This window comes from Passer domesticus, chromosome 2 (assembly GCF_036417665.1).
Source record: "Passer domesticus isolate bPasDom1 chromosome 2, bPasDom1.hap1, whole genome shotgun sequence".
Lineage (NCBI taxonomy): Eukaryota > Metazoa > Chordata > Aves > Passeriformes > Passeridae > Passer > Passer domesticus.
The window spans coordinates 108019237-108040896 of NC_087475.1; the positions used below are offsets into that span (position 1 = coordinate 108019237).

The 21660-nt window shown below is 40.2% G+C and overlaps 1 protein-coding gene across 3 annotated transcripts; it reads right to left on the reverse strand.

Moving 5' to 3' along the window:
- Positions 1-1013: 1013 nt before the first annotated feature.
- On the reverse strand, positions 1014-12620 carry TAGLN3 (transgelin 3). 3 transcript variants are annotated; one of them, XM_064410542.1, is made up of 6 exons: positions 12602-12620; positions 11310-11422; positions 10709-10890; positions 9682-9856; positions 5094-5196; positions 1014-1560 (listed from the first exon to the last, which is right to left on the reverse strand). In XM_064410542.1, exons 3-6 carry the CDS (start codon positions 10886-10888, stop codon positions 1419-1421), a joined length of 600 nt encoding a protein of 199 aa, XP_064266612.1. In that variant the 5' UTR covers positions 10889-10890; positions 11310-11422; positions 12602-12620; the 3' UTR covers positions 1014-1418. The 3 variants fall into 3 exon arrangements, with proteins under 3 accessions (XP_064266612.1, XP_064266610.1, XP_064266611.1); XM_064410540.1 differs by lacking the exon at positions 12602-12620 and adding an exon at positions 11522-11695; XM_064410541.1 differs by lacking the exon at positions 12602-12620 and adding an exon at positions 11575-11692.
- Positions 12621-21660: the final 9040 nt, after the last annotated feature.

Sequence of the window (21660 nt, forward strand, 5' to 3'; positions counted from 1 at the left end):
GACTGTGTCAGCCACTTCTTTTATTGACACTCCAGCAATGGAGTGTCATAAATGAACATAACAGATTATTTGAATTTGAACTGTGGCTGTTTTTCAGGTCAGAAGCATTCTGGTACTTTTGTTCTATCTCTTGCTTTGTGTTTAAAACACAACTTGTTTTGTGCTTTGCTTGGTGTAGTAGCAACTATCACAAGATGAAGCCTATTCTCACCTCTGTCTGAAAGACTGTTCATTCACAGTGGAGAATTCCCTAAGTTTGGAGACTCACCTGCTGGTGGGTGTACCGAGTCTGGCTGGCTGCTGTGCTTTGGACTGGAGACCAAAGAAGTTGATAACTCACGAGTAGTGGCTACTGCTAAAGTGCCTGCATAGTGCAAAGGTCTTTTTTCTTTCTCATTCTGTCCCCACAGCTGTGAGTGGGCAAGAAGCTGGGAGATGCACAGCTGGGACAGCTGACCCCATCTGGCCAAAGGATATCCACACGTATTGTGTCATGGTCAGCACCAAAAGCTCAGGGAAGAAGAGGAAGGGAATAACTGTGGTGACAAGTAACCATCATGCATACTGAGGCCATGCTTTCCAGGAATTGGATAAATGTCTACCTGCCAATGGGAAATAGTGAATTAATCCTTACTTTGCTTTCTTTTTATGCACAGATTTTGCTTTCCCTATAAAACTGATTTTAGCTTGCACCACAAATTTGTGGGCTGCAGATGACCCAGCACACTAGGTCAAGAAAAATCTGAGCTAAATTGGCTGGGACTACATGAATCAGACTCAGTGGATAATAAATATTGTCTTCTTTTTAGGAAAATACTTTTAGTGTGCCTTTAGCCAAACACTGAATTGAACATTTAACACAGACTGTAAACACTATAGCAGGGAGTCACTCAGAGAGTGCTCTGGGTTAGAGATGAGAGAGATTGACCATTGAAAATATTTAACTCATCTGCACTGTACCATATGGTTGTTGGTTTCAGTTTTTACCTCCTTTAAGTAATGAGTCTTTGAAGTATCTTTATTTCATCTTTATTCTTCAGTCAAACAATATCATCACTGATTGAAGAACGAGGTTACTGGTTGAAATACAAGTGCAGTGTGAGACAAATATGGAAATTTGCAAATAAATTAATACAGAATAATTGTCTTTGCATAGTTCAGAAGTGAAAAGTAGGAGGCAGCAGTGCGCACGTGCTGTGAACTGACACACACCACCACAAAAACCCAAGTTCCTAGGCGAACTCTTGCAGCTGCAAAGAAAACAAACCAAACCAAAAATACCCCAAACCTTAGAGAGCACTAACTATTAAAAACCAGGCAGAAAAGGAACTAATAAGCTTTTTTTTTCTTTTTCTTTTTTTTTTTCCTTAACAGACCATGCTGCAGAAGGAGTGTTTTCTCCACAGACAGAGATGCTTTTAGATAATCTGCCTTGGCATCCCATAGCCTGTCATGCCCGACTGTGATGCTCCTTTGTTGCTGCCCATCTGAAGGCCTATTACGTTCTGTCCCTGCCGAAGCTGCTCTTCTGAAAATCCTCGTCGATTTTGCTGTGCTTTCCTGTCCAGATACACACAAAAAAGGAACATACATACATATCATCATTCTGTGTAGGATCATGAAATCACACAGGGAATATAACCATGAAAATCCATCTGAAATTGGCTCATATCCTTTGTAATACATTAAGTCATTTGCCCCATCCCATGTGCTGGACAATACTGGCTGGCTAATTGCTTTCCTGCAGATAGAAGTAATGCTCTAGTCAAACCTACAGTACTTTACACTTTTACTGTCCCCGCTATTGCAGAACCCCAAGGGACTTCCCCAGAAGCTGTGACAAGTAAACTATTCATAAAGTGTTATATATAAAACACAAAACAGTGTTAATTTGTGTTGAGCTCTATAGCTCTTAACAGCTGTAGTCCATGGGATCTGATCCCTGAGACACTTACCTGTGCTGTACGACAAGTTGATATCCATCTAGAGCAACAGTGAAAACTGGTGTAATTTCAGTCAGTGGAGTAAATAAAAGCTGAGTGTACCCAGAGAAGCAGTGGGTCAGAGAAGGGACTTGAACATATTTGCAGAGGGGATGTTGGGTGTCAGCAGGACAGAATATTTGCCTTGTTGCCATTTCCAGATCTCTCGCCTCCTAAGCAACAGGCTTTGCCCTTTGCACCTGTGTCTTAAATGTATGACAGTTCTTTATCTTCTGTCAAAACATACTGACCACTTTTGTTCAGTGTTGCTGGTCTCAAAAGCCCTTTGGATCAATGAACCTTTGTTGGAGCATAAAAGAAGCCTTTTTCTCTCTGAAAATAGCACTGAAGGCCAAAGTGGCAGATAAGAAGAAGGAGAAAAGTTTGCACTCTGCTGCCTCGCAAGAAACTGTTCATAGATTCATCTTTAATTTCTAATAGATGGGGAAAACAAGCAATTTGGAGAAGGATCAGCCTGTTGTTATCAAATGAACCATATGAATTGGCAGAGTCCCAGACTGAGGGAGGCTTTCCATCTACCAGACCCTACTCCCACGTGGGTAGAATCTATTTCCCTGCTGTGTCTGTCCTGTGATTAGGTTACAGGTTACGCAGCAATATGGCATTGAGTTACAGTTCCCCTCTTCTTCCTCACCCCTTCACTAGATGAGAATACTAGGTTAGGTACCTGTTGTGATTGAAAACCATCAACATGATCCTCTCTGTGAGAGTCAGATCCTGCACTGTGCTGACAACCCTGGCTCAAGTCTGAAAAAGCACTTAAACCCTCTGCTAGGCTCAGGGTGTTCAGGAAATTGTGGGAGATGAACTCACGTCCACATGAAAGCCCAGCAAAGTGGAAGGGGGAGAAAGATCCACAGGACACCAGGACTGACCGATCATTTTCCAGAATGAGTCCTCAAGTGGTGAAGTATAGACTAGTAAGAGGGCTTATAGAGGGCCACCACAGGCTCTCAGATCCCACAGCTCTTGCCAGAAAAAACTCTGTTTTGGGGGAGGCACACAGAACTGTGATGCCTCAGAAAGCAGGCCTCTCTCACTGCTGCTTAATTCCTTTTCCAGAATACTTACACAGGCAGCAAACTACTGCCAGGACTTCCATGAGAGGATGTTTTTAGAACAACTCCTGTTACCTAATTGAATCTCAGGTTCACTGTGTCTGCCTCTATTTTAATTTAAAAAACAGGAAAGTATTTTACTGTTCTTTTCTCTTTCCTCCTAGAATTTTTTGCTATGCTGATGAGTACTCCCACAGAAAGTCAAAAAGTAATTAAATACAGAAAAAAAAAAAAAAGAACTACAAAGAAAAAATAAAAGGAGATACTAAAGAATAGCCTGGATAGGCTAATAAAAGTTGATTGCATATATGGCTTGGATCATAGAGTGTTATTTTTACCATCACAAGACCCACATTTAGTATATGATGGTCTTATGGATAACATGTACGAGATTTGTTTTTTGATGAGGGGAAATGGCCTTAACTGAGACTAAGAAAAGAGACGAAGGCAAGTCTACTCACCTGCCATGTCTCATACTATGTCAAGTTCTGTTTGGCTTGTCCAGCATCACTCTTACCTAAAACTGAGCCCATCAGATCTGTAAAATTTTTGTGCCAACTTTACACTAGTGCTAGTGTTTGCCAAGCCACAGAATAATAAACAGCTATGGATCCATGAATCTTGCTGTGTAAGGATGGGGACAGCAGTCTGATGGCACTGGGAATGTGAAACGCTGGCAATGGAAAGTTAAATGGCTTAGGGCAAGTGTGGCATTATCCTAATCGCTGTTGATCCCTGCACAGATACTCTTATGCCATTCCATACTGGTCTCTCAAGTCAACTTAAGGTGATTAAGAATCACCCTGAAAGCCCTGAATTATGAGTAACACTGGGTGGCAGTGAGGGGGATTGGTCTGCCTGAAGGGATAGGGAAGCTACTCAGGAAACAGCTCCTGACTGGCAACATGCCATAACACTGGCTTTCCTTAAGGCAGCGACTGTAACATGGTATTTCACAGGGACTGCAATGGATATGGGCTGGCTATCCAAGTAGTATGGGCTGGACAGACAGACAGAAGTGAAGAGAGGTGATCACATCTTCATCCATGTCAACAAAAACTGTTTTCACCCACAATTAAGAGTCTAGATGAAAATTAATTTTTCCATGTGGAACTTTGTTTTAGTTACATAAAACAAATAAGCCTGTCTGGGTCATAGTGATTTCATGTCTGGTTTATATTAAAGAATGTAATTGGATTTGAAATCAATTTTAAACCTAATTATATTCTGTAAATATAAATCTATGCGTGCAGTGTATTAAGTTAATGTAACCTGATTTCATAAAAACAATGCATAGGAGTTTGCATTTATTCACCTAAAATTCAAATCTCAGATTCAGTTTAACCAGCTCAGGGTTTAAGACAAGCAAAGTGAAGTTTGCTTTATTTTTGCTGAGCCTCACCTAGACATCAGAAAATTCAAGCAAAGAAAAGACAAGCAGTCAACTCCTTTTGCTAACCTGCGCTCGACATTTCTGTGTAAGAGATGCTCTTGGATGCCAGAAACTTATGTCAATAATATGCCAGTGGGGCAGGAGAGTAACTGTGGGAGGATTTCCTTTTCTTCCTGTCCCTGCTTTACAGCCTCCTTAGCCAAAATAAATGGAATTTCAGAACAAATAAACAGCTTTGCCAAGACAGAGAATTCTTCACAGATAAGCAGTGCTTCCCAAGAATAAAGAAGCCTAAGAAATTAAATAATTTTTGGTTTGATGAAAAAAGTAAAGAGACTTCATGCCTTCTCTTTGCTTAGTGAAGGGCTTGCTACTTGGGGGTTCACAGACATCCTTAACAGCCTTGCCTTCCTTAGTCTTTCTGTCTGCTGTCTGATGTGAGAGAGAAAACCTGATGACAAATATACACTTTTCCTGCTTCCCTTCTCTAGCCTCCAGAGAAAAACCTCCCTATTACAAGGAAACTTGGGAAATATTCTACCCTTCCTTTCCCAATAAATTTCCTTAAAGCCTAAAGGCAGATGATATTACCAGCTTCCCAGGGAAGGCAGCTCTGAGCAGCTGAGCTCTGGACTTTACCTGTGGAACCAGGACGGATCTCCTTTGTAGCAGCCGTCATCCTTGGTGACCGCCAAACTGCCCAAAGCCATTAAGGTTCTCTGCACTGCTGCCATGTCCTTCCCTAGAAAGCCAGACAATGAAATTAATGTAGGAATCCTTGCTCAACAAATAGCTTGGCACAGTGAAAACCAGTTTTATCTGATGTATTAACTAACTCCCCCAGGTCCCTGAAGATATGCATTAATAGAATTATAAATGCTATTTTACTGTTGCTGAAATGAAAGTACTGACATACAAGAGCTTATTAAAGTCAACAAAGGGATGGAATTAAAGCAAAACTTAATTTTTCAGGCATTTCCAGGTTTCCAGGCCTTTGATTATTTTAATGCCTTCCTCCATACCATTTTAAGTCTATAGAATCCCTTTGACAAAATTTTCTCCTGAGGAGAGATTATTTTGGTATGCAAATAATGGTAATATACTCAGTAAAATGTGGCTGAAGAATAGTGTATTAAATAACAGTTCTGAGTCTCAGTTTATTCCGAGTCAGTTTAATCCCTGCGCTAACAGAGCTCACAGCAGTTCTGGGAGCTCCTGTGCAGATAAATTCTATCAGTCCTTCCCAAATTAACCATCAAAGCTCCTTCCTAAACCTTCCTACTTAATATGATGCTATTCAGTTTCATACCTTTAATTTCTCCCATTTGGTCCACTATTTTTCCATGTTCTCCTCATGCTATTTACTTCATTCCTCAGTTCAGCAAGTCAGGGCTTATCTCAGCTTTAGCCAAATAGAAATTACATAACTCATTACCCAATCCAGACATGCTACCTTTTACCTCTAGCAAAAAATAAGTTGAAGCAGGTATTTCCAATTGTGTAAGGTAGTAAATTATCGGAAATCTGCCTTTTGCTTCTCCCTTACTAAATCCTTCCATAAGCATTTCTATTACTCCCCTTGCCTCTTTCATTCCAGTTCTTCCTCTTTCCTAAAGTAATGTATCAAGTTAACAAATGTGATTCTGGTTCTTCACATGTGAAAACAAACAATTCAGAAAAAAGGAGAAAGCAGAGACACGATGATAACAGAATTCAGAAACACCTCCAGTGGATCAGTATTAATGAGATGAGCTGGAGTGTAGAGGGAAGGGAGCAGTGCACACTACAGACACCCTGTGTTTCTGTAGTGCGTCACCCTGATTGCAGGCAGATGCAGTCCAGGGCTCTGTAACACAGTGGCTGAAATGAGGACAGCACACCACAGCTGAAAACATCTATCAGCTTCCAACCGTGGCTGTCATACAGACTACTACAGTTCATAAAATTCCTATCTGCAGGGGACCATTTGCTCATAAAATAAATTGCCAGCCCTCCAGAACTGATGCATTTTACTGTATCTAAGGCAAACTGCATCAGAGGGGTCCTTGCTGGGGAGGGCGGCTGCAGAGCCGACATTCCCCATGCGCACCCAGAGGAGGGTGAGGCAGGAGCCCTGAGAACTCCCGAAGCAGCAGATGTACCATATGCTGTAACAGATGCCACATACAACGTCCTTGGGATGCCTCCCATATAGCAGGAGAGCAGTGACTGCCTGGGATGAAAAGAGATGCGGAGAAGGATTGAAAAGTGAATCAGCTGAATAATGATGGCAAGCAAAGGAAAAAAGCAAAAGGAACAAAAGACAGGCAGTGAAATATGATGATCAGCCCTGCAGGGCCATCTGGCAGCCTCCCCACGCTCTGTGCTCAGCTCTGCTTTATTTGTCAGTGACAAGTGGGAGATGCTGCAGGGGGAAACCTGGGTGAGTGGGAGCTGAATGGCGCGTGACAAAACAAAGCCACAGCTCTGCTCTTCAAAGACTCCTTGCTGCATATGAGGAGTGCTGTGGGTGAGGGAAGACCTGAATCCAAGTGGTCTTGTGTCACTTGCCCTCCTCCAGCAAAGAATACAAACGGCTTGATGGTCAGCATAAAAGCAAAAAAAAAAGCAGGGAAAAATTTTAAATTTCCATTGCAGTCACCTGACAGAAGGGATCATACACCTTCCCTGAAGCTGAAGTTTGACTCTGGTATTGCAGCAAATTTTAGTCAGTGCCTTCCCTCAGCTCCAGTACTTGTTTATTGACAGCCATGTGGGCCACCCACTTGGCCCACAGCTTCAGCCTCATTTCAGGGACCCACCCTGATGACACTCGTGCATCTCAGTGTCTTCTGAAGTGTGCTTTGAATAACACAGCCTTGTAGAGGAACTTGGCACTGTTTTTAAAACAAGGAGGAGGGGGTTTCTGCTCATTTCTTGTGCCAAGCCTTTCTCTTTAGGTGAAACCTATCTGTGGAAGGACCTCCTCTCCAGGTCCACAAAGGAGAAGGTTCAAACAAAAAGATGGAGAATCACTTTGCAAAGTACTCCTGAAATGCTTTTTTGTAAATGTTGAACAAATACCCAGTGGTTCACCTGCCTCTTGCCTGCCTGGAAATATATCAAGGACGGATCTGCAAAAGGCAGTGAACATGTCTTGGGTGTGGATCAGGAAGAGCTGCTCAGCACAGCACATTTATGTAAGGAGGGGCCATAAAGAGGTGGTACTTCCCCTGGATCAAGAAGGCAAAGAGATGAAGAAAAGTGCAACAGATGGAATGAGTTTGAAACAGACAACAGCAGATCATATCCTAAAATATTTTCATTAATCGTTGCTAAGAATTTCAAAGCAAAAGCTCATGGAAAACAATTAGTGCCAGGGGAAAGCTGTTTCTCAGTCACACACTTTTTTCCCTATAAACATACATTGATATCTCTCTTTCTAAAGAGATTATGGTGTGAAGTGTAGGAGTGCTGCAATTATGAAATAGTGAAATAGAGATTGTCCTTTCTGCCCAGCTAAGGCATCCCTGCTCAGACAATTCAGCCCTGAAGCAGCACAGATGCCAGAGGTCAGAGTTATAGTGAGACACAAAGAGCTCTCACTGCTGGAGAGACATATTATATCATCCCAGCACTGGAATGAGCAGCAGAAGGGATGAAAAGGGAGTGGGAAAGTGAGGAGTCACAGATTAGCTTTTGGAAGTATTAAAATAGCAGTGAAGAAAAGCCTTGTATGTCTTCCTGCTAGTTTGCAAGTTGTGTTTTGACTTCCTATCCTCTAGAAGTTACTATCTTTTCACCTTATGTCTGTTCAGAAAAGGTGATGAGTGAGAGGAAATTAGGAGACAGCCACTAGCAGTAAGAGCATTATGTCTTCAAAGCAAGTCCTTTTCCTCATAAGGATCAATGTACCATATTTTCATATGCATGGTAGGAAGCCATTATGAGTTGCAAAAGACTGGAAAGAATAACATCTGAAATGAGTGATTATCATCCCTTACAAGTTAGATGGAGCTTCTCTCTCAACAGTCTGCTAGGCTGAGGGGTGGGAAGGTGCTACTTCAGGGAAGTGAAAATCCCTTGATTTAAGACATGTAAAGATAGATTTCATAAAACACTAAAGACTGAACTGGAAGAAACAATCCTGCCCTTGTGCCAAAGGTATGGATTTGTCAAGCAAATCTGGCACTGAGACATTTACAGATCCCAGTAACACTATCTGTCAGTATGTCCTTTTCCTCTAACCAATTCATGAAGAACTCCCTCACCTTCCATTTCTCCAGCTGTCCTTCAGAGGAGTGATCTCTTCCACATATATTCTGACTGCCTGTGAAAACATACCCCACTTTTTTTCTTTTCATATGTACTCCTACACAAACTAACCTGGCCAGCTTTCTCAGTGGATTATTTTCCTCTTTCCACTGTTTGATTCTCATTGGAGATTTTTGACCCTTTCATATGTGCCTTTCACTGCTCTGCAGCTGTCTTTGCTCTGAGTGCTCAACCAAAGCATTGCATCACCTTGTCCAGGGAGATGCAGTGTGTTTGATTAGAGCACCAGGACGGGATGCAGAAGTGGGCAAAACCAGCCCCATGAATGCACAAATGACTCAGCTCTTCAGCAACTAGAACAAGCAGTTTCCATTTCAAGCCTGGGATGGTAAGACTTCACCTGCCTTACTGTAAAACCACAGGAGCACCCTGAGTTTCTTTGCTGTTGCCATAGTGACCTCTCCTAAAAGACTGTCTCCTTAGAGAAAGAAGGTCAGCTAACGTAGCATTAAGCAGTGAGTTTTGTTTCTCACTAGTCATAAATGAACCTCCATAAGATTCACAGAGGCACATATGCTCCTGAGAATGCATTTCTTAGCTCCAAATCAAGCTTTGCTTATAATTTGAAGACTGCAATAAAATTTTGTCATCAGAAAATCAGGGTTTTCCCTGTTCTTATTAGGAGCTATTTAATTTGAAATAATTAGCAGAGAGAACAGTTGTTTTATTAGGTCTGTGAATTTCTATCAGAATGATGGGGTTTTGGATAACACATGAGCTTGGAAACGTTCTGTTATGCCCTCAGGGAAATATAAATCCCTCAGAGGAAATAATGCAGCACTGGAAGAACATGGTAATGAGGTAAGGCAAACAAACAAAAGATAATTACATTAGAGAATATGCCTAGACAAAATGCACATCAAAGCAAAGTAAAATAAAGATTATAAACTGACTTTCAGTTTATTATTTTTACCTTCCCATAAATCCACTGTCTGGAAAATATCTGTTGTTCTTACTCCATAGATTTCAGCAGCTTTTAAGAACTGAGATATTTGTTCCATCTGCTTGAAAGCCATTTTTGATTCAGAGATCTTTGCAATAGGCTCGTTTCCCTTTGGATGCAAACTGTTTATTAACTTGCATAACAGCTGAGAGATAAAGACAGAAACAAAATTAGAAAGCAGGCATTGAACTAGAAGGCAATTTCTGCACATGAAATGATGTAGCAAAATGCTTTTGATTGGCCAGTTTCTGTTAGGGACATAATTTCTTCAGCTAAAAACAAAAAAGCAAATTTTAATAATCAAAGTATATTAGAAAAGCATTAAAGCTTTCATTAACTGAAGAAAAAGCATAACCATATAAATCCTAATCTGCTAGAAACAACAAAGCAATCACTGGTAGAGGTTATATAACAACTGACAGAGAAGAAGCCTAATGCCCAAGCCAAAAAACAAGCAATGTCAATTGAGACGTTGTTAAAGTCACTTTGGCAGAGATTCAATGACTAACATGGTCTTACAGCCACTGCAAAGAGCAGCATCTACCTGTTGTTCAATAAAGCAATGGAATACAATGTTTTAGCTACAGAATTATTCCCAAGAAGACAGTTATGACACAATCCTATCCTTCAAATGTGCTATATATCTTTGCCTTTCCTTGTCAACACTGATTATTTCTTTAAGATAAAAGTATGCATTTTGCTTTAAAAAAAAGATCTCATTTAACTGCATGAGAGAAAAAGCTGAAGGAATGAGTCATACTTATATATAAAACATGCATGACTCATAAGAATCAAAAATATTGTACTGATTTCAGTGCACTAGTAGGATAATTTACATTCCGAGATTAAGACTCTTGGTCAAAAGGAAATAAATCAGATACTAAGACATATATTTCTGCACTGACCATGAGCTCTGATCAATTTATCTAAATGAAGACAGAACACAGGAGCACTGTGCAGATAAAAACATGAAAGCGGGCAATTGGACCAAACTCACTGTTCCATCCATCAACCAGGTCTGAAAATGTTGCCTTCCAGGAGGAGGGTGCTCTATCTGTTCTCCACACTGCACAATAATCCAGTTCACCAGCTTAGACTCTAATTCTGCGTCGTATTTCTGTTCAATCTTTTCCTGAACTTCTCGGCTTAAGCCATAGCTTGGTCCTCTGTTAGCCATCTCTGGAAACAAGGGAGAACTTACTCAGTGGGCACAGTCCCAGTCCACACCTTTGAAGTATGCACAGGAAAATTAAAGGATAAAGGAGTGAGCAGCCTGCCCTAAATGTTAAACAGTTGAACAGATGTTCATCAACACTGCAAGTAACTGTATGGCACCGGGTTATAGCTCCACAGAACAGGGGAGGGATCAGTGAGGGAATATCCTTTTCCAAAAGCAGAAATCAGCTACATCTTTTTTAAAAGGAAGGAAAAAACAGCAGTCCCCCCTGCCCAACCACAAAAACAGGAAAAAAAAGCAAAATTTAAAACACAGTAGGTTTTAAAGAGAAGATTCTGCTATGTTTACAGAGAATACAATAGGGTTGTCAGATCAATGTTACAGCTGCCTGCAAATCCAAAAGCATTTTAAAATTGCCTACCTAATACTTTCTAATAAAAAGAAGGTTGTGCATGGGAGCTCAGCAATCCGATTAAAGATGCAGTCAGTCTTCCTTAGCAGAGATGCAAGGATGGATATCCAGAGATCAGCACACTGAAAAGCGAAGATGAATTTAAGAGACGAAGGCTGCCACAATGCCCTGCTGCTGCTGCAGCATCGTGAAGAACAGTGTATTGATTTGATTTTCCTCACATATGAGAAGGGTCAGAGCAGGGGCGTTGCTAAGAGCCATTAAAGAGACCTGCCTCCTCAGTCACAGCCCAGGGATCCTGTTTATCTCTCCCATCTGTGGTCTGTTTTCATGCATCTTTCCTCAGCCTTGCGCTGCTCACCCCACCAGCTCAGATTTACTCCACCTAGTCTGCATCAACCCAAATTGCATCAAGCATCCCTCTAACAGATAGGCAGAAACACAAATAGAGGCACTCTGTTAAATGCATGTGACAGAAATTACCACACATCTAGTTTATTTTTTGCAATAAACCAGAAACAAACCCTTTTTCTCCCTGTTCTGCACTTCAATAACAGGATGAGAATGTGACAGTTTTTCCTCTTCCCTGTTCAAACGCTGATAAAAAGTTTGAACAAGGGGACAAGAGGATGATAAGTAAGGAAGAGAAAGGAGATAGTAGAATATTATTATCGCCCTCTCATCAATATATATTAGGCTATCAAATAGTAGAATGGTGTCCTGAAAAACAACTCAAACCACTGAAACCACTGAAAAGTAGCAAACTTACTATAAAGCACAAGGATTTTATTTTCTGCTGCTATGAGTCAGCTCACCTCCAGCAATATAAAGAAAGCTATGCCCATGTACAGTCGTTTAAATTTTGATTACACAATGTGGAAGGGGAGAGAAGAGTTAAGACAAGACTTTTCTTGTAGTCTGATTTAATCCTATATTAAATAAAATCACTCTGCTTCTTTCCGAGCTACGCAAGACTGTAAAATATCTTTCATTCATGCTGTATTATCCACCCTAATAGGAAATAGTTTCCTTTTAGCAAATGATTAATGTTCAGCTTGATATGCAAGGAGGTTGATAAACCCAAGATGGACACATAATCAGTTTGGTGAACAGAAGTCCTGCTGCTGTATTCAGAAAGGAAAAAAAGGGGGGAAAGCAATACAGCTCCATGTATATCTGTTTCATAATGAGCTCTTCATCCATTACTTTCTCGTTTTAAGATTCTGAGTTCTCAGACTTATACTGCTTCTGATGCTGCTGGGCTTGAACAGACTCAAGAGATGAAAAATTTAATAGATTACCTAATTCATTGTTGTCCTCCACAGGCATTTCATTTAGTGCTTTCTCTTCTCTTCTCTGCGCTGGTAGTTCTAAACCCCTATGAAGCACTTGATTACATAACTCAGAGCATGCTACGTGACAGGGCCACCACTTGAGCACTTTCTGTCTCAGTGAGCACGGGGCTGAAGGCACAGCGGATGCGCAGGAACCAAGCTGCAAGCCCAGCCTGGAGATCAGAGAAGTAAGAGGCTGCAGCTGCATCAGGAAGAGGCAGAATTTGACATTCTTTCCCTTCAAGCAGCTGTTAAGAGCTGGGCTTCACACTCTTTGGCCAGTGGCACAACCAATAAGCTTTATTTTGCACCTTCAGATCTTTTTGCATTCTTCTGTTTAGAAGGGAGCTACCCAGGGTGCCTGGGCTGTTTCTGGTCACACCAGGGGGCTCAGTGCTCCTTGGCAACAAGATTTCGTCAAAGTCACCTACCTTTGCCTGTGCCTCTGTTTCCTAACTTGGGGGCAGGGATGAGTAATTTAACTCTCTGAAGCTGCAGAGCAGAGGTCTCCCACTTCACAGATGTTGGCTGAGCAATCTGTTCTCGAGGGACCATTCCAAACTGGGAAAGCTGAAAAGCTTGGCCATCAATATAAATTTTTAATAAGGCTTTGAAAAACTGGGAAACTGCAGAGGATTGGTAAAATGCCAGCTCCCCACCAATATTTTCCAAATTACCACTAAACAAATCATAAGCCTGCTTTCTATGTCACCAATCCTGGGGGAAACAATAGAATAATTTTTTTTAAGTGATAATGTTGATGCAATTTACTAAATGCTCTGTAATATATTAGAGTTGGCTACTCCATGACATGTTGATTCTAATATAAAGCTGGCTAACTAGTTGATCCTGTAATATGATTGTAACTGAAAAATCATTAATGATGGTGTATATTCTATTCAGTGTGTACAAAAATATGTTCTCAGACCTGAACTAGTTAATGTTATTAGAAGTCAACTGAAACCCCCCGGGCTCCTAAGAAGATCCCAGCTCATGTGAGTGTGGGGGTACCAGTTGTTGGTTTCTCTGGGCCTGGATTGAAGGCACTTGAGAGAGTAGTTCATGTTCGGACTCAAGTGTTTAATATTTCTTATTAGTAAAACAGTGAAAACGCTGAGTTCAGCAGCTCTTCATTAGAAGGCACAAAATGGCTAACAATCTCTTGTTACAAGGTCTTTTAAGACTAAACTATCCAGTTAAGAACTGACACCTAGATTATTTTCCCTTTTAACCCAATAACTGATCCCAAAGAGCCTGCAATGTGGACTTTTCTGCCTAACTACAAAGTGCCACCCAAACCCATGGAGAAGAAGGAAGAAGAAGCATGAAGAAGAAACCAAGGATGACACCCTGTGCCCTCCATCTACAACATCCTAAAAACCCTAAAACCTAAATTTCTTACCAAGTGATACCCCTACACTACTCTCTATAATCTATGTCACACTTTTGTGAATTGTAGTCTATCTTGAAGTCTAGGAAACTTTCTGCATGAATGAGGGTCAAAGTCTGTGCTCCCCTGAGGGTCAGGGCACCCCACAGCAGACAGAGAAATATTCCTGGTGCTCTGGGTTTCCACATATGAGTAAGCAAAAAAGATAAACTTTGAAAGCAGTCTATGTGAAAGCAGACAAAAACTGTCTTATTGCAGCCAAAGTCCAGCAATCATTGAAAAAATACTTTTAAGAATGCAGCACTCTGTCCTATGACAAAACAGATGTAAAAAAAAATGCAGAGGATGATGAAGATGTTGGGTAAGACACTATGATTGAAGGGCTTGGCTGAATAAAACATGGGAGGTGCACCAACAGCAATGGGAATATCTTATCCAGTTCTGACAACTACTCTTCATAAAAAGGAATGGAAGAGTAAAGTAAATTTAAATAGTGATTCCAGTAACTGGAGGACTGAAAATTAGAGCTTTTACAGTAATCACATCTACCTGTTTATCTCACCAAAACCAGAAGTTAAGAAATGGCAAGAACATGTGCCTACAAGTTAAAGAAAAACTGAAGAAGCTCAAGTTCCTTATGTCAGACACAGGCAGATTAAAGCCTGATGGTTAGAAATGTGGTGTGAAAGAAAGGGGAGGTTTACAACATGAAGGTACTACCATTAGAACATTTCACCTACTGCTTCTAATGGATTTTGTCCTCTTATTTTTCTTGGCAACACAAGACTAGAATTTATGACTAAAAACTAGGGCTGAAGCTTGAATAATTGAACAAGTATTTTATGCCTGTAAGCACCATGACTCCCCTTATGCTCCCAGATAATCACAATATTATCCTATAAATTGAAAAAAATCTTTGTAAGCCTATAAATAAATGCTGCCAAAACCAACAACTGACATTAACTAGCTCACTACCCACGTGTAGATCCAGAGTAACTCAATAGCTTTCAATGTATTCCAACTCGAATATATAAAAAAATGTAAAACCTATCCTGCCACAGTGTCAAATTCACTGTTTGGCAATTCATTCCTTAGAAAGAGCCTGGTATTTCAGCTATCCCAAGCACAATCTTACAAAGTATGGTGGGTTCAATCCCCATCACACAAAGCTGTTCCAGCAATAGGAATAACTGTGAAGCCCAGGCTCCATTTCCCTGGTATGCCACTGTACAATAATGGACCTTTCACTATTAAGTTAAAAAAAAAAACAAACAACAAAACAACCAAAACAAAAAGAGGGAGCTTTCCAACACTTTAAGTTTACAGCACCTCCCTTCAAAAGAAAACCTCAGAAGAGCTCTCAAAGATCCTCCCTGCCTGAATGTTCATGTGTGATGTCAGGTTTTCTAGAGTTGTGGAGGGGATGCTCAGGTCCAGTACAAGCTCAGTTCAAATGCAGGGCCTTTTTCTGGGAGCTTCAAGGCAGGAAAGTGCTCTGCAGAGCCTTGGTTTTATGCATGGCCTTGCTTTGTCATAAGATAGCTGTAGATGAGACACAAGAGAACTAGTCAGACTAGGGGAAAAAGGTAATATTGGAAAATTGCCCTCCTTTTAACTGTGCAAAAGCAGGTGGCAGAGTTATCAGAACCAGGGGACAACATTAATTTAAAAATTCTAACTTCCTCATTACTTTGAAATCTACAACCTAGATCTACAATCTACAACCATGTTTTGTCCTCGACAAAACATGCAAACTGAAGCAAGTATCTTTCCTTCCACCCACAAAAAAAGGTTTCTTTGCCAGCTCTGAAGATGTTACGCCCCAAGCAAGAGCATACTTGGAACACCTCAAATTTTGGTTTAAAAGAAAATAGATTCAGTAAAGAAGGACATTCCTATTTATGTGACAAAAGAGAATGCACCAATACTCCAGCCTGCAGAACAAGGCAGTCCTAAGGCTGCCATGAACAAGAGTGTTTCTGGAATTTGTAAGTGTCAGTGTGTCGTCACAGGCCTCCAGCTGGGTAATAATTAGCATTGACTCCATGATTGCAGAATGCTGATCAATCGCTTTATTCTACTATATTATACTATACTTCTTATAAAGAAACTCATCACCCTTACAGACAGTCCGACACAGACTGATCCAATTGGTCAATCAATCCAAACACCATCACCAGTGTCCAATTAATAAATCACCCTTTGGTAAACAAATCTCCATAACACATTCCATGTGTGCACAACAACAGGGGCAGCAAGTGCAGATAAGAATTGTTTCTCATTCTTTTCTCTAATCTTCTCACAGTCTTCCCCAGGAAAATGCCTGGAAAAGTCATGCCTGCTGCTCTCTATGGAGAGAGCTATGGCTACAACTGACCACCTTCCAAGCAGCTTGCCAGCAGAAACAGCCACCACTTAGCACTGGAAACCAGTTCCTGTGGATATAATTGTCAGTATTCCCAGTACTCAAGATGACCTTGGAGGTAAATTGTGCCTTTGAATTCTCAGGACCTGTTAGGTTTTGTGCTGGATTCTCCTTTAAAAGAAGCCCAGAAGGTTCATGTCAATTGCTTATCTTTCCCCAGCTAAAACAGTACCTCATGAGAACTACTTTGGTTTGAATATTGTACATTGCAATGCAGATTCACAGTAGAACAGAAAGGAAGTAGCATCTTTATTTCACTGAAATATAGGTCAAAAAAGACAGCAGAATTTACAAACAAAAAAAGGCCTAAAATATCAAATCCTTTAACTACATAAATGCTGCTTCTTATGGGAATTAGGGATTTAGCTTTGCTCTAAGGAACTTGTTCAAGAGGCTAGTCCCAAGGACTAGCACATTCTGGCACACTTTCTGCCAGCAAGCCACAACCAATTAAACCCCAAACCGAGGATTCTTGTACGGTTGAGATCTGATCCTAGGCAGGCTTCAGGGAACGGTTTTCCCAGGCTACAGTCTGGGCAGCCCACTTGCATCACTCCAACCCCTAAGCATGCTACTGTTCAGCAGACCTTTGCCTCTGACACGAACACCTGCTTCCGCCCCAGCAGGCAGCAGTGACCTTCTCATGTTGCCAAGTGGGAGGCAATGGTGCAGATCAGAAGGCCCAAAAAGAACACAACCTTTCACGTGCTAGCCTAGAAAGATTTCAAATATGTATTTCAATTTCAGAACCAAATGACTGGAAGTTTTAGGAATTGTCATTTGCTTTTCCTTCCAAATATAAATGCAGAGCTAGCTGAAGCTCTTTGCCAGACACAAATCAAGACACTGTAGCAGGTTGAAAATGTGTCTACCTGTGAGCTGCAATTACTGCATCAGAAGGAGGATGCCCATTTCTCTTTAATGGAAAAGAAGCACTGGACCACATAACATACATATGCAGGGCTTGAAAGAGAAATACAAGGTCAAGCCTACAACCAGACTGCAGTAATTCCTGTAATTTAGATTTACGTATTACATGACCAAGGCTGTAACGTTTTTCTGTCCTATGCAAATACATATTGAAGAGTGATGAGGTGCTACAGTCACAAAGCAAATGTGAGCTATAAAAACTGACCAACAAGCAGTAAATCTATGAGCAGTGCATTTCTGAAAACTCTTCATCGCTTTCTCTCTTTCCCAACAGTAAAATCTTCCCTTAGAAAATACCTGCCAGAAGCAAAGTGCCATAGACAGAGGCATTAAAACCTCATGCTCAGCAAGCTGGCTGCTATTTAATGTAATGGCTGAGTTCCCTCTCCCTTTCTTGTCCCTGCTGGGCTTGAGAACAAACTTAGAATGGTGAGAGTGCACACTGAAGTTTGGTATTTCTGTCTGCATTCCTTACATAGCTGATGAATTTTCACCAACCCTTGGTGAAATTTTACATTCATACACATCTTAATGAATATGGCCATCAACACAAATGCTTATCTCAAAGACAGATCAAACACAGAACCCTCTTCTATTTACCCGAAAGCCTTTAGTATAACGTAACTTTTTAGCATTTAAGACAACTAAAAAAATGTGAAAGGGTAAGGTAGATCTCTTTGTAACAGCACAACTGAGCTTAGAAAACAAGATCAAACCTCATTATTCCCCAGGACACGATTTTCCCTCCAACTTGTTCGGGTTTTTTCCTGCCAGAGGAGAAAGAAATTACAAGCACAAACCTAATATAGAAACTCTGACCACAGCACCGGTTCAGAAAATGTTACAGCTCTGTATTGTATCATGGCTGGAGCACTGAAGATAGTTGAGCAGCTGCAGACAAGTCACCGGCTGAATGTTCCTCTCTAAGCACATTTTAATTTGATATGAAAAGTATGGTACCATAAATCTTTTAGCCCCATTGAATAACAACATGTCCAAGAGAGCATGTAACCAAAATTAACATAAAAATGAAAGAGCATGAGGTGGTTCTTCTAAGGCCTATCCAGCCAGGCTTTTTTTGTGAACTCTGCATTTTTTGCATTTAGTGTTGATGCAAGAGAAAACAGCTTAGCTAAACTGAAACTACATGGGACAACACCAATTAGTTAAAAACCCCCCCGAAACCAAAACCCCAAACCAGATGGTGTATAATACAAAGCCAAACAAGAGGAGAGACAAAACAAGTAGAATATTTAACAAGACAAAAATACATATATCTAAAATCGTGGAAGTACAGCTCAATATAAGCAGAATAAGAGCACTTGTTTATTAGGAAACAAGTTGAGTAAGCTTTAGAAACTGATTATTTCATGCGAATCAAGCTTATTGTTGAGGAAACGTACATTATATGTTCACAAAATGCTTTGCATTTGTCAACAAATCAGCAGTCTGTTAAAAAAAACCCAAACCAGAACATAATTAATTACAAAGGATTTTAAAAATCTGCATAATGCAGAGCTTTCCAAGTGTGTAATATCCTATTTTAATATAGTATCTCTACAGAGGAATGAAATACTAGTTTTTAAACATGACTAATACTGAAAATAATTACTATGTAGGCATCTATTGGCAAAGAAAAAAGCAATGCCCCAGGCATTAATGCAGAGGACAAAACACTGCCAATTTGGAATGACACCATAATATGTAAATACCACATTATTTGAGATTGTCAAAACTTCCTGGTAGGTCAACAGCTGCTCAGAGGTAGGATGTAATCCTACCCTTTCTTTCAGGCATCTGAATGTGCAAAGTTGCCAACAGTCAAAACTCTGATAATTTCCAGCATGAACACAGGGAAAATGCTTATGTTTGCAAAGAGAAATATCAGTGGAATTACTACAGCAAAGTCAGAGAAAAAGGTCTGCCTGCACAAGGTCTACCTCTTCATATTTAAGTAAACCAGGTTTACAAAAACAAAAAGTGAGCACAGAGAGAAGGACACTAGCATTCCCTGAATTTCAAAACAATACTCTGCCTTTGCATTTAGGCTGTATGTAACAAACTTTGGATGTACCTGTACTGTAAATGATCTCCATTTAGCCAGCAGAGAAGGAAAACAAGATTTTTCACTAATGGTGTGGTTTCAGCAACCAGTGCTGCAGTTTTGTATTCCCAACAATTATGCCAACCCTGCTACACTGAATTCTCCCACCTCATGTTATTACAGCAGAATAATGGAGGGGGCAACAACACAAAACACCAACAGCAAACAAGGAAAAAACCCTCCTGAAAACTCTTTACACAACTGTTCCACTTCCCATTTGCTTTCACCTATCTTGCTGTAAGGCACTGCAACAGACACCTTACCTGTAAAATATCAATTATTTAATAAAGTCTAACATGAAGCATGAATACAGTGCAACTCTTTCAAGACAAACACAAAGCCTTTACCTTGTCTGAAGTATTAAATGAATATTTACAGGTATAACTCCCTATTAAAAAAAAGCTCAAAACTTTTTAGTCACTGAAGTAATTTTAATATATGTGAAGAAAAAGTATATCTATTACAACTGGTAACTCTTAGGATTAATTAAAATTAATTATTTTGGAATTATTGTAGTCCACTTGTTTCAGCCTCTTCTTCCATTATGAGCCAAACCAATCTAAGATGTGACAAAATTGGATTTTAAAAACCTATCATGGCTTAGGGCACAAAGTTTTGAAATAATTTTGATTTGACTGCATCTTTAAAACCCACAAAATCTGGTTTTTTAGGTATTATCAGATGCAAGTCATACAAACACATATAATGATGACAACTGCTTAACAGTACATAAACACAGCTCCAACTCCAAGAAAACCATTTGCATTAACTTTCTCAAAAGTTAGAAACATATTTCAGAGGTTCTAAAGTTGAAGTGAATTGCATAGCGATACAAACAGAAGAACAGTCTATGCCAGAAAACTTGGGAGCGAGATTTCATTAAATGTTATAATTTGCTCAAGCAATTATCCCAATCTAGATCATCCTGAGCTGGTAGAGACTATTTATAAGAGCATGTTGTGACAGAATGAGGGGAAGAATGGGTTCAAACTTAGAGAGTAGGTTTAAATCAGATAATTATGGAAAAATTCTTTACTGTGAGGCACTGGAACAAGTTGCCTGTAGGAGTTGTGGATGCCCATCTCTGGAAGTGTTCAAGGCCAGGTTGGATGGGGCTCTGAGCAACCTGGTCTAGTGGAACATATCCCTGCCTATGGTATGGTGGTTGGAACCAGATGATCCTTTCCAATCCAAACCATTCTATGACTGAGTCAGGGAATTGGTACACTTGAAGTCAAAAATTTGCATCTAAACAAGAGCCATCTCTTTTTACTCTTATATCAAAATTCAGATTTTATACATCACAGCTTGTTTTTTGCAAGCCTAAGTAGAACTGTACTTCACAGGAACTTATCCAAAATTTTGGTTTTGTTGTTGCTGCATTTTTTCCGGGTTTTTTCCTAACTTTAGTTATTTGTTTGTGTTTGATTTTTTTTAATTAAAACCCACTACACCTCAGCAAAATCCTGTTCAGCATACTTCTACTGACATAGCTAAAACTGAAAATGACAAACTCTCTAGAAATACCTTACCCCCAGCAGCTCTAGTCTTTTAAGGTAACAACAGTGATGCCATTTACTACTTCAAATCATAAACCCAGAAACAATTATATGCTTTTCACTGATGTTACACATAAAGGCCAGCCTGAACTAATTCCAGCCTCTCTCTCAAGTGTACGAAGGGTACTGTACTTCTGTACAAAACCCAGGTAACAGTCATATTTGCAATTAAATCCATTTCCTATTAAATTCCATGGATTTACATTGTAAGACTTATTCAACTGTCAAGTTCCATTTACAACTTCTCAGGGTTGGACTCACGCAGCTGAAGAGACACTGTGCCCAGCAATCCACAGCTCTCAAGTCATGGGAAAGAGGCAACAGTGCTCTGTGGCACTGTACTCACCACTTTGAAGAAGTTGCTATTAAAATCATCTTATTGATCCAGTTTCAGTTCACACCAAGATTATTTATCGTTTCCTTAACAGTAGGCCCACAAATGAACGACAGATGGCAGCCTGGAGAAGATCACATACACCCTCCTGATAAGCACAGATAAAGAGCTCTTAAGGCTTTGAGCCCTGCTTTCTTAGAATTCAAATTCTTCCCTATGTAGCACCTCAAGCACACCATCAGGGTGCCTTTCACTTTTAACAGCAATTCAGAACAAAATAACCA